Source organism: Pimephales promelas, chromosome 19 (assembly GCF_988280905.1).
Source record: "Pimephales promelas chromosome 19, fPimPro1.hap1.1, whole genome shotgun sequence".
Lineage (NCBI taxonomy): Eukaryota > Metazoa > Chordata > Actinopteri > Cypriniformes > Leuciscidae > Pimephales > Pimephales promelas.
The window spans coordinates 17380721-17394128 of NC_142787.1; the positions used below are offsets into that span (position 1 = coordinate 17380721).

The window sequence follows — 13408 nt, forward strand, 5'->3', positions numbered from 1 at the left end:
CAAAATCTCAGAAAATTCGAATATTACATTAAAAGAGTAAAAAAAAAAAAAAGGATTTTAAATACAGAAATGTCGGCCCTATATTGTTATATATACTAAATATATTAGTTTCATCTTTTAATTTGAATTACGGAAATACATGAACTGTTGCACGATAACTTTGGCACATAACTTTTCCCATAACTGTACCACACACTTGAAATAAACAGAACGAAATCGTCCACTAGTGTAGATGCTAATATAGTTATTATCATTACAGTTATCTTTATAGTTATCATTCTTGTGAATGGGCCTTATTCTAAGGAATCATGCTGTAGGAAATAAATATATAATTATAATATAAATACAATTGTGTGTGTGTGTGTGTGTGTGTATATATATATATATATATATATATATATACACAGTGTATATATATATATGAAGAGTTCAGATGCAAAAGCCTCTAAATGCCATTTGAAATTTTCTTCTAGAATGACCATTTTTATCAAGCTTGTATATTTAAGTTCAGTAATTTCACTTAAATGACAATTAATAGGTAATCTTCATTGGCATTTAAGTGAAATTACTGAACTTAAATATACAAGCTTGATAAAAATGATAATTTTAGAAGAAAATTTCAAATGGCATTTTGAGGCTTTTGCATCTGAACTCTTCATATATATGTATAAATATATAATATATATAATATAAGTATATACATTTACATTATTTCTTATAATTTAAAAACAGATAGATAGATAGATAGATAGATAGATAGATAGATAGATAGATAGATAGATAGATAGATAGATAGATAGATAGATAGATAGATAGATAGATAGATAGATAGATAGATAGATAGATAGATAGATAGATAGATAGATAGATAGATAGATAGATAGATAGATAGATAGAGCTTAATATTTTATTTACTTTGACAGGACTTGGCTGACTGCCCTTCTTCAGGTTTCACCGTAATTAATTGTTTATTCTCCAAGCTTGTTACTAAAGGCGCCTGCCATTATCCAATAGACCAAAACACACTGTGGAAATTAGTGTCCACCAAATAGCTGCCAAGTAGGTAGTGCAATTACTGGACAAGTTCCTATCAATTACCATCAATAATGGTTATCCACTCAAAAGGGACATTGCGGCAGTGCAGTTCAGTTCCAGTGCAGTTCATCTGATTCCATCCACTGTCTGTCTCATAACACTAAGTGGCATTAATGAATATGTTTGACCATGGTGACAGATAGGATGTGTCTATGACATGCACCATATGGTCTTGCCCTGTTAATACATCCTGATTGTCATCTAGATGGAGCGATCATCATTCTGGGTTACTGCCCTAAACATATGCTAGTATGCAGATGTTTCGGCCTGGTCAATTAAGCCTTCTGAACAGCTCATCTCCTGTCGTGCCTGCAGTGTCTAGAGAATAACATGGCTGTAGTGTACAGACTGAGCCTCTCTGTGCTGGCTGCTGCAAAACAAGGGCAGGAAAATTATGACAGACCCTGTGACAGGCTGACAGGCTCTAGGGACTCTGAATGAGATAATCTATAATTAAATAGTGATTCTTTTAGACACACACACACACATATATATATATATATATATATATATCAAATAAATGCAGGCACAAGAGACTTCTTTCTAAAAAGTCATTTTTAAAAAAAATCATGCTTTCATGCTTTATAATTATTCTTTATAACTGGTAGTGTATACACTGAGCCAAAAAATTATGACCAGTCAAAGGTGAAGTGAATATCGTTGATTATCTCCTAACAAGGAGATGAAAAGCAATATACAAATAAATGTGAATTAAACAAGTTAAATGTGAATTAAACAAGGGCTCATATTAAGGTCTGGGGAGATTAGATAGGAAGCAAACAATCGTTTTTCCCCAGTCGACGTGTTGGGTGCATGGAAATGGACAGAAATAAAGATCTGAGCCACTTTGACAAGGCCTAAACTGATATGGCCAGACAACTGTGTCAGAGTCGCTCTGAAACATAAGGCTTGTGTGTTGCTCCCGGTCAGTAGAGATGAGAATTTACCAACAGTGGTAAAAGCAGAGACAAACCCCAAACCGGCGACAGGGTGTTGGGCACCTAAGGCTCATCGATGCACAAGGGCAATTAAGGCTACCCCGACTGGTCCGAGCCAACAGAAGTCTAATGTGGCACAGCAAGATTTTAATGATGGGAGGAATGTGTCAACAACACTGCTGCCTACGGGACTGCGAAGCCACAGACCAATCAGAGTTCCTACGATGACCCCTGGGCATGCGAGCGTTGGAATTAGACCTTGGGGCAGTGGAAAAAGGTTGCCTGGTCCATGAGTCGCGTGTTCTTTTACATCATGTGGATGGTCGTGTACATGTGGGACGGAAACAATCTGGTGGTGGAGGGAGTGTGATGCTCTGTGCAATGTTCTGCTGGGAAACCCAGGGTCCGGCCTTTCATGTGGACGTAAATTTGACACGTGCCACCTAAACATGGTTGCAGCATGACAATGGTGTTCCCTGGTGGAAGTGGCATCTTTCAGCAGGAAAATGCACATTGCACACATTGTTCAAGAATGGTTTGAGGAACATGATGAAGAGTTCAAAGTGTTGCTCTGGCCTCCAAATCTCCCAGAACTGAATCCTATTGTGCATCTGAGGGATGCGCTGGACCAAGAAATTCGATCCACGGCGGCTCCACCTCGCAACCTACAGGACTTGAAGGATCTGCTAAAGTCTTGGTGCCAAAAACCACACACTCTCAGAAAAGAAGGTACAAAAGCTGTCACTGGGGCTGTACCTTTTTAAAAGTACCTAAAGGGTGCATATTGGTACTTTAATGGTACATATTAGCACCTAAAATGTACATATTAGCACCTAAATGTCCATATTAGCACCTAAAATGTACATATTAGCACCCGAAATTTACATATTAGCACCTAAAATGTACTGTAAAAAAATATTGATGGTTTAACTTAAAAAAGTAAGTAACCTGGTTTGCCTTAAAATTTTAAGTTGATTGAACTGGAAGTTAATCAACTTAAGTTAATACAATGAAGTAGATTAATTTAACTATCAAAAACTCAAAATAATAAGTTATCTCAACTAAATAAATTATTATAAAGTTGATTTGACAAAAGAAATTATGTTGTGATAACAAATCTTGAAAATATTTTTTACAGTGTATTAGTACCTAAAATGTACATATTAGTACCTAAAATGGACAAAAGTTTTGCCTTTTGAAAAGGTACAGCCCCAGTGATGGCTTTTGTACCTTTTTTCTGAGAGTGCAGGATACCGTCAAGGTCTTGTAGAGTCCATGCCTCGGCAGGTCGGCGTCGTTTGGGCATCAGGCGGAAGGGCCGACAGCATGTTAGTTGGTCATAATGTTTTAACTAATCGGTGTATGTGTGTGTATGTGTGTTATGAATTGAAGATTTCTTTATTTGTTTACATTTATTTTATTTATTTATTTACCCCATTTTTGCACTGTCAATGCCTTTTAGTTTGTATTAGCCTGCCTATGTGAGATAATGCATATGCAATGATGTTCTTGAATGCAAATTAGTAAATTGCATATTGTATTACAACTCTGTCCAATCTATACAATGGAGGAGCCATTGCAAACAGATAAAGCATTTAGGCCAGTAAAATGTAAATTAGACCTAATAAGTTTCTGGGGAACTGATTATGTGCATTATTTGCATTATTGCATTAGCCTGAGATGTAATATTCATAGACTGTACATGACCATTTAGTTTGGTTCTCAGATCTATTTCATATATATTAATTTGAACTGGACTGCATATCTCAGAGAGGTTTCACATTAAAAAAGATCAGCTGTAATAGAATGCCACTTTGGCATTGTTTCTTTATAGACTGAATGAGGATATTGCACAACGCAAGAGGTTTTTAACTTCAGGCTGTGTCTGTGATGTTGCTTTGATCACATGCTCTTTGGAAGTAGGACAAGTTTTTTAAAGCGCTGACGTACTGAGACTCTGAGTGCAGCTTCTGACCTTGGGAATGCTGATCTGACAATAAAGAAGCTGAAGGTAACTCACCTGACATCGGATTTTATATCACCTTCCGTAATGGCTCATGTCCAAGCACTGGCAGATGGTCCTGATGGGGATTCTGAAAGAATGACAAAACTATTCTGTTACCTCTAAATAACCTTCACGATAAAGCAAAAGAGTTAATAGTGGAAGTCCAGTGATGTTGAACACAGATGCAACGGTGGTATGATTTGATTCTTTTGATGATTCTTTTAACATTTCAGCGAACAGATTCCACAGGGAATTCCGTGCACCGAGCCAGAACCAATTCCGACAGATGGAACGATCAGCATGACATATAGAAGAATAAGCCAGGAATCTGATGGCTCGAGACCACCATGTGTGGACAGTATGGCCAGCCTGAGCTCCAAATCCACCGATTGCCCAATTTGCAATGAATCGTACAGCTCCACGGGCGAGCATCGCGTGGAATTCCTGAACTGTGATCATAAAGAGTGCCAAAAGTGCTGCAGACTCTAGCCGTGTTAAATGCCTCCTAGTATGTCGCCAGAAAACCCCTCTTTTACTCTGGGAGACCTATAGAGAAAACTTCATAATTGTCATATGTGCGGTTGTTACTCATTTGAGACTCCCTTGGAGGCTTGTGCAAATTGACGAATGAGATTAAGGAATGCTGGATAATGCAATTTAACACAGCTGCCTCATTCTTGTTTTCCTTGCCATTCTTGCGATAGCCCTGTTGTTTGCTTTTGCTAACTAGCCTCAGGACGAGAACTCCAACTGTGAACTAATTTATTGAACTTGACAACAGATGCCACCGAAATTTTTTTGAAAATAAATGTGAGCGGTGCTTGCCCATGGAAAACCCGTTGCCAAAATGCTAGGGTGTTCTGGGTGGTTGCCAGGGTGTTGCTATGCGGTTGCTAAGGTGTTCTGGACCGTAAATTATATTATTAAGCATGTATTATAATATAATATAATATAATATAATATAATAATAATATTATAATTTTAATAATATAATAATACAATTTTAAAATAAGCACACATTTTGATACTCAAACCTAACCTAAATATGAATAATAAATAAATAAATCTGTTTTCTATTTCAGTAAAGTTTAATATGTAATTTATTCCTGTGATGCAAAGCTGAATTTTCAGCATCATTTCAGTCACATTATCCTTTAAATCAAATCATTCTAATAAACTATATTTTACATAGCCTAAATAATACATAGATTTTTCAGAGTAAAATAAAGATAAATAAACAATTATCACTACGCACAACCTTGAAACACTGTAAAGTCTTCCCTGTTGCCTTTTATCAATAATTAGGACAGGTATATGGTTTAAAAATAATATAACGTCTCAAATTCACCGACGGAGCCACATATATCATTGTCTAGATCCTCACAGTCTTTTGATATGGATTAAAACAGTCAAAAATAGTGCCTCATAAGAACAGACAGTCCTTTTTCTGGTTTTAAATAGCATATTTTTGGTGTAACATTTGGCTGGTTGAAAGTTCTCCTCTTGGTCTGCGTCCTAGTTTTCTGAAGAAGAGATTGGACATCATTTATAACCATAGCAACCCTCTGAGGTTGGTGCAATGCCACAGTACTTCTGTGTGTGCATACTTTACCCCACGATGTTTGTCGTCCGGTTTTTTATTATTTTACCCAATCTTTCCAGAAAACGCATAAGATTTACAGTTGTAGGCAGAGGCTATCGTCTGAGCGAGATATTTTTACTGTTTTCCATTCTGTAGAATATTTATGTGAGACATTTTTGCATTATAGGCTGCACACACAATTTGCAGTGCTACTGTAGACAAAGTCACTATTTATGGCGATAGAAGGACAGATATGAAAGGGTCAGTCATCAATAATAGATTTACTTACCACATACATGAGAAACACATCATGTTGGTCCTCAGCTGGCATCTAGGACACACCAGAACAGCAGCGAAAGGTTTCTTCTTAACCCATTACCAGCCTGAAAACACACACAGGCGATATGATAAATAATTCTGGGTTTTTGAAGCAATACACTTAAAAAATGCAATACTGTCATTATCAAGTGGGACATTATGTAAACAATAATTTTTTCCAACACTTAATTTGTGTTTGTACATTATGCATTATGATGCATGTCATCGCCCCCGTGATTAATAGTCGCATACGCAAATACTTTATGTGCATTTTGATGAAAAAAAAAACATAGTAAATATAATATTATGCTCATGAAATTGAGAAGACAATTATAGCTGTGGGCTGCTACTGACATGGCACAAATGTATTTCTAAAAAGATTTCTAAAGATTGTATTTATAAAGAATGTATTTCTAAAGATTGCTCTCTCTATATATATTAGTTTAAATAAACACGTGTGTATTTTGACGAGTTCAGATGCAAAAGCCTCTAAGTGCCATTTGAAATTTTCTTCTAGAATGATAATTTTTATCAAGCTTGTATATTTAAAGGAGCATTTCACCCATTGCAACATTAATCTTTATTGAAAGTGGATCATATATGTAGTCGAAATGTAAAATCATTTTTTAATTTGGTGCCCTCTTGACTGAGAAAAGACAGAAAATAACCAAGGGGCGCCTTTGTGTTAAAAAACTACAGTTCCCAGAATTCCCCAACATTGCACAGCTCCGCAAGACACACCCACTAACCCACCCACCGGAACAGCGCAAACAGAGACGCAAACACACTCTTCCGTCTACAACGCTAACATTAGCTGTTACCAGAGTAAGAGTTTGAAATTCATTTCAAACAAAATGTCTAGTTAGTTGGCTGTGGCGAACAGGACGATCGAGGGCGAGGGATGTAAGAGGACGGCGCGCTGCGCGAGGCCGGTGGCGTGAGTGATAATGAAAGACACCTGTGAGGCGCGCGCCGGTGCGTCTCTCACGAATAGAAGGAGCGAATGCATAAAATGGGGAGCGACGACGGCAGATCGAGAGAGAAACAGGCCTAATTTTATGTTTTGTTTTTGTTGTGTATAATGCTGGCTTACTTTCGTTTTGTATTTGTTCATTTTACTATTAAAATGTTTAAATGTTCGCCGGTTCATGCCTCTTTCTTCCCACAACATTAAACCCCTTTCACGTTACATTTGTACAAGCATTAACGTTAGTGAATTACTCCGCGTTTGTATTCATTTCTGTATGGTGAATTACTGCATGATACCTGGATGTTCTGAAGGCGAAACTATCACAACACAAACGTCCGTGTGCTCGTCTGATTCAGAGATTTCCTCCAGGAGAAATTGCCATCGTTGAAATTCTCTGCAGCAGACGGACTCTGTGTCCGTAGGCCGTGACACGCAGCGAGAGTCCAGGCAACAGCAGGCCGCCGAGCTCGACCCAGTCCGGGCGTCTCCTGCTCCTCCATCAGCCTCAGCTGCTCTAAACTATACCGCAGCTCGTAAAGATAGCCACGAACATCGGATTAAAGCAGCAGACTTTCAAAAACCCTCTTCTTCCATATCATGTTTAGTTTCTTCCATTATCATAACTTCCACAGGGCTTGTTAGCTTAGCTTCCAAACAAGATGGCGGATATTGATTTCAGGTTCTGCAAATGAAGTCCCACCCACTGATCTGTAATAGGCCTGTGGGTGAGTGGGTGCCACACCCTTGAATAATAATGAGCTAATCATTGTAGTCTGTTGACATTTCAATGAAATGTGACTTCCTGCTTATCGTGACGCAAAATGACGATTTTTACGTCAGCAGGAAATAAAACACTTAAATCCTTATTTCTCCCATCTCAGGGGAAAATAAGGGAATAAACCATGACCATTCAAAAATATGACTGGGTTTCTAAAGATACAAAGCTTAATGCAAATGGGTGAAGTGACCCTTTAAGTTCAGTGATTTCACTTAAATGGCAATGATAATTACCTATTGTTATTTAAGTGAAATTACTGAACTTAAATATACAAGTTTGATAAAAATCATCATAAAGAAGAAAATTTCAAATGGCATTTAGAGGCTTTTGCATCTGAACTCTTCATATATATATATATATATATATATATATATATATATGTCAAAATCTGTTTAAATGCTTAGGATATTATTTGACATAATGTTTTTTTTCTACAAGACCTGTTGTGACCAGAGGTTATACATCAACCATTTTATAGTATCCCTTTTTAAAGTAATAAACTATAATATAGTGCTGTCAAATAGATTCACAATTAACATCCAACAAAGTTTTGGTTAACATAATATTTGCGTGTGAATTTATATTATATTTATATATTAACATAATATTTATGTAATGTTGCCTATTATTTTTAACCCCCCCCCCACCACCACCACCACCACCACACACACACACACACACACACACACACACACACACACAGAGAGGCTTGTCATCTTCTAATTAGTCTTGACTATTCTTTGGTAAATGGTTCGTCTCTATGTGTGTGTGTGTGTGTGTTTCAGGAGCGCGTCATTATATAACGGCTGCAGTGATGTGCAGAGATGTGGGAGTGGGGGGAAGAGGGAGGGAGCAGAATACGACCAAGGCCAGTGAGAACCTTGTCGCTTGGTCACCCTTTTGTGTGACTCCCAGCAAGCGAGAGAGACGTCCAAGTATTCCAACACCCCAGACTGAGAGGTAGCACGCGCCAATAAAAGCGCGTTCACGGCTAAACTATTAATCCGTTTTAAAAACATAAAAGGAATACCCCAAAAAAATATATATATTTTTTAGATCTCTAAAGATTGCTCTATGTTACAAACTAAAATGAGACTTCATAATTCAAATGCATAGTAAAAAAAAAAAACGTGCAGCCCCCCACGCCCCCTGAGGCGCGTGATTCATTATTTAAAGTCGGCGGAATAACTAGATCAATTGTGACCTAATTTATGAATCCCCTCTTCATATCAGACTGTGACATTCGCATGTAGCTGGATTAGTTCCCACGGATAATCAAATATTAATACGGTTTCGATTGCAGGTTCTCTAACACGGAGGAAATTAAATCAAATCACAATGAGTGGAGCATGACAAAAATCACAAAACAAAACAAGAGCGTGTACGAGAAAATCTGTATGTTAATAAGTCGGCATACTGTAGGTGTTTCAATGATTCGTAATGCATGCTTATTGCACGCTGCTGTTATTTCATCTCATTAACACCCTGCGTTGCCAGCGCGTACAAAATGCCTACATGATGTGAATACTTTGAAACTTCACACTTCAGGAGAGAGGCTTGTTTCCTTGGTAACCGTTTTTCCCCTTTTGTCCTTATGAGCCTACCAGTGCATAATGCTGCTCAGCGCATGCACCTGCATAGAGGGCTACCCTTTCTCCCGCAAGCAAGCATTACACTTTTTTTTCTCAAAGCACAGCTTTTGTCTGAAGGTTTGACATGAATTCAAAAATGGATCTCTGAAAATAAAGCAAAAATAGAGTTTTCATCCCCTTTGAAAATAGCACTTAAAGCCCGGGATGTTCAGGGCAAGCAGACTTCTCTCAGACCTGCTGCCACTTTATGCAATTACATTTAAAGAGACTGAGCAAGTGATGTCATGATTGAAAATGTTGAAATATAGATGCCGTGCTTACATTATTGATAATCGGATCTAAAATACATCTCTAAGCACTCGTGGTAACATTTAGCCAATCAGTCTTTTGGTAGAATCGAAAAATATAGGAGCCAAAAAGTCAAGGAGAACCTTTAAACAGTCATATGTGGGTGCTTTAAAGATCAGTTAAAATGCATTCTTGCTGAGAGGTTACTTTGCTAAGCCTTGGAGAACTTTAATTTTTATATCTGAGCCTCTCTTATATTTTTTTTTTTGTCTTAAACATTGTCTTGGTAAAGAAGTTTGACCATGCCTGAACCCCAGTTTTTAACCCATTTAATTCTACATGTTCTAAGGGAGCATGTATTTTACTTCCTGGATAGCCCAATAAAACAAAAATAATTTATGGTCACAGTTATAACAGTTGCACCCAATGGAAAGTAGCAAACAATAAATTAACATTATAATAGTAATCCAAGAACAGATTTTTAAAATTTGTTTAATTCAATCATTTGAAATTTCCAAATGTGAATAAACCACTGGGCCTCTGTTTTTTCACATATGATTTATATGGGGGCAATTTACAATAATAATAGACCTTTTATTGCTACCTCGTATAAAGCGTTCACTTTAAATCAACAGTTGACAACTATTTTGTAAAGCAGTAACTCGTATTAGATCCATTCAATTAAAAAGTAAATGGTCAGAAAGGCTATCGGTGATATATAATGATAAATGGTCGACGCGAGACTTGTCAAAACCATGTTTTTTTATACCCGTTTATGCTGTTATGAAAACTCACAATTCCCATTTACTTCAAATGGAAAAACAATTCTCCCTCTTTTTTAATTTCACGCATGGGCTGTTTGTGACATCGAAGCGTTTTAATTCGAGCACAACGCCAACGCGAGGTGCGGGGGCGCGCGTAAAAGTGCGCGCACAGCTGTCAGCACCAAGGACAGCTCCGCTGCAGAACAACAGCAGCCGACGCGCAAATAGAAGAGAAGGACGACACGAGACGCATCACTGAATTCCGCTGCCAGGCTTCATGTGACTTTCTTGCTCTGTCTGTCTGCAGCCTGACTTTAAAGGGGGAATTAAGAAAAAGGCTGCAGTGAATGTCGGTCTCTCAGATGCCATCGCCTAAATGAACAGGGCACCATGAACACATCGCCGCAGTGTGAGTGCGTTTCGCAACTGGAATTCTAAAAATTGCCACACTGGACATTGCTTTCAATCTCCTCAACCGAATAGCCCCCACACGAGGCTCCGGCAGCGATAACAGGGGAGGATACTGGGGCTCTCCGTGCGCTCTTCTGGCCCTCCACACGATGCGTCTGCTTCTGCTGGCTGCGTTGTTCTCCTGCTCCTGCGTGCGGGGCGGCTGCGAGCCCAAGATTGTGAACATCGGGGCTGTTCTGAGCCAGAAGAGATACGAGCAGGTGTTCAAAGATGCGGTCACCCAGGCGAACCAGGTGTACGGAAGGGATAAATTCAAGCTGACCGCAATCTCTGTCACTCACAAACCCAATGCGATTCAGATGGCGCTGTCTGTGTGTGAGGATCTTATTTCCAGTCAGGTGGGATTTTTAGCAACATCGTTGCACTGTGGAACTTCCATGTGGCAAGATCTAGCCTTATATGACTAGACATGACAGTAAATGTTGCCTGAGGGGTAAACATGTACATGCAATATGCACCCTTCAGAGTTGATTAATTTATTTAGCTTTCATAAGACAGTGTTTTGAAATGCGTGATATTATCCATTACAAGTAGCATTTTTTTTAGTTAGTGAAAAGTTAAATATGCAAACGTGTGCATTAGAAAGAGCTTCAAATATACTAGAGAAGGAAAAAATCTATAATTTGACCCTAAAAATGATTGATTATTGTATAATATATAACATATATAATTATATAAATCAGTTGAATCAATCAAATTCATTCATTCATCCACCCACATGAAGCGCATTTTTCGGTTAGATGGCAAAAACGTTTTATATATTTTTAGACAAACCTTTTTTACACCACATATTGAGGGGTGTTTTGTCATTTTAGACACATATGCTTAAACTATGAGTTGATATCATGCATAAGGATCCATTAAAATAGCTAAAATGTCTTAAAATGGAACCTAATTTCATATTCAATAATATTCTTGACTTGAATAAATCCTTTAAATTCAGATGTTACCACATGAAGCACGTTTTTTCAGGTTGGTTAACAAAACTAAAAAAGTGTAGGCATTGACCTGTGGAGAATCGCTTGGGCAGTCGAAACTTGTTTTGGATTGTGGCAGTAGATTGAAGCTGCGTAACTCGTTTAGATGTCTAAACAGGACGGCCTCCCAGTTGATGATACACATGGGTCAATAGACTCACGGTGGGAGGAAAGGTTAACACACTTTAGCGGACCCCACAGAGCTTTGATGTCAGAAATGAGTGAGATGACCACACTTATCTCGCTCCACACTCATCGCCTAGGGCAGCAGCTGCAAAATAAACTAGGTGATGCATGAAAAATCAATGATTTTTAATGCAAGCAGTTTCTATTTTCACAGAGTATTACTGTGCTTGATGAAAATAAAGATGGGGGTGGAGGGGTCAACATAGTATCAGTATCTGCGAAGATGTCTTTGAGGAGGATGCCTCAGATAATGTCGACTGCAAATACACTGCTAAAGTTAAATATGAATAAACAGTTAAGATTTAAATATTGTTGAGATATGCAAAGATGGATGTATCATTCAGTTTTGAGGGGGGGTTTATAGCATGCTATAGCCTAAGAAGTGTAAGAGGAGAAACCTTCAAGTACTGCAGTAGCAATGTCCTACATGAAGTGTAAATGAGAGACTTTTTTCACTTCTGAATAACTTCTGTCACACTCGTGGGAGTAATTCAGCCTGATGCGTTGCTTCATTAAAAGCCTGCACACGCAAAAATCACATTAAGCGGTTCTGCTTTAAGTGCTCTCTGGGCCGGTGATGTCATAACAAATGTGCTGAGGTAGAAGTCTATCGTCTATCTCAGGGCTGGAGACTGCGCTGAACAAAAAAAAGGGGCTGAACATGAATCACTCCCTCCCGTCCTGTTCGCTCTGCCTCGCTCATTCTCTCGCTAATATTCACACCAACCTCCCCCGGTCAACCCAATGGGTGTTCAGCACTCAATTATGTACATACCTTCAACAAATCTGGGGTTGTAAGGTTGTAGCATGTTAGCAGCATGTCAGGATAATTGCTGAATTCATTTGGCTGTGTGAGATTCTTCCATGCGAAACTGCTGTATCGCTCAGTCTGTATCGCCTTTGGCTCACTGATGTCTCTGCCCACTCTGAAGAAGAGACATTCTATGACAGATGGAGCCAGTGCCGGAGGGTCTTTCTCTGGAAATACATAATGTTGCCAAACCAAAATAATGTTTTATTCTCATTGTTTTTCCTTCTCAAAATAGCATATTATTGAAAAACAAAAATAACGACTGAATCATATATCTATCTATGATTGTCTCTCCATGCTTAGTACTGATTATCTAACATTATTTATTTTTTTGTATTATAATCCTTTACTTACTGTTGGTTATTGTTATTTATTGCTGGTCTTATGGTTTATGCAGCCATTATTTGTGCAATAACAGTGGCCTTTTTACATATTCTGGCCCATCTACATATTCTGTTCTACTTTATGGAGTGTTTAGGGGAAATACATGTGATTGATTGATTGGTTGATTGATTGTGTGATTTGGAAATGCGGGATCCACTAAACCCAAGACCCAAAAACCCAAATTTCCCTACGGGGACAATAAAGTATATTGTATTGTATTGTATATGCTGATGAAAAGTAATCAAATGA

At 38.1% G+C, this 13408-nt stretch overlaps 1 protein-coding gene and 1 long non-coding RNA gene across 3 annotated transcripts in view; one reads left to right on the top strand and one right to left on the bottom strand.

Moving 5' to 3' along the window:
- The window catches only part of LOC120490657 (uncharacterized), a 34965-nt gene that overhangs the window by 21360 nt on the left and 197 nt on the right, over window positions 1-13408 (bottom strand). The window contains exons 2-4 of one of the 2 annotated variants that reach the window (XR_016147568.1): window positions 12740-12942; window positions 5910-6003; window positions 4054-4126 (exon numbers count right to left, since the gene is read on the bottom strand). This is a non-coding gene — a long non-coding RNA (uncharacterized LOC120490657). Of the gene's footprint in view, window positions 1-4053; window positions 4127-5909; window positions 6004-7204; window positions 7528-12739; window positions 12943-13408 lie in introns of those variants that run through there. The other variant, XR_016147567.1, reaches the window with a different exon arrangement.
- grin1a (glutamate receptor, ionotropic, N-methyl D-aspartate 1a) overlaps window positions 10478-13408 on the top strand; it is a 28013-nt gene continuing 25082 nt past the window's right edge. Inside the window, exon 1 of the mRNA XM_039687973.2 lies at window positions 10478-11139. Within this exon, the coding sequence (XP_039543907.1) occupies window positions 10891-11139 (249 nt within the window). The 5' untranslated portion in view covers window positions 10478-10890. The remainder of the gene's footprint in view (window positions 11140-13408) is intronic.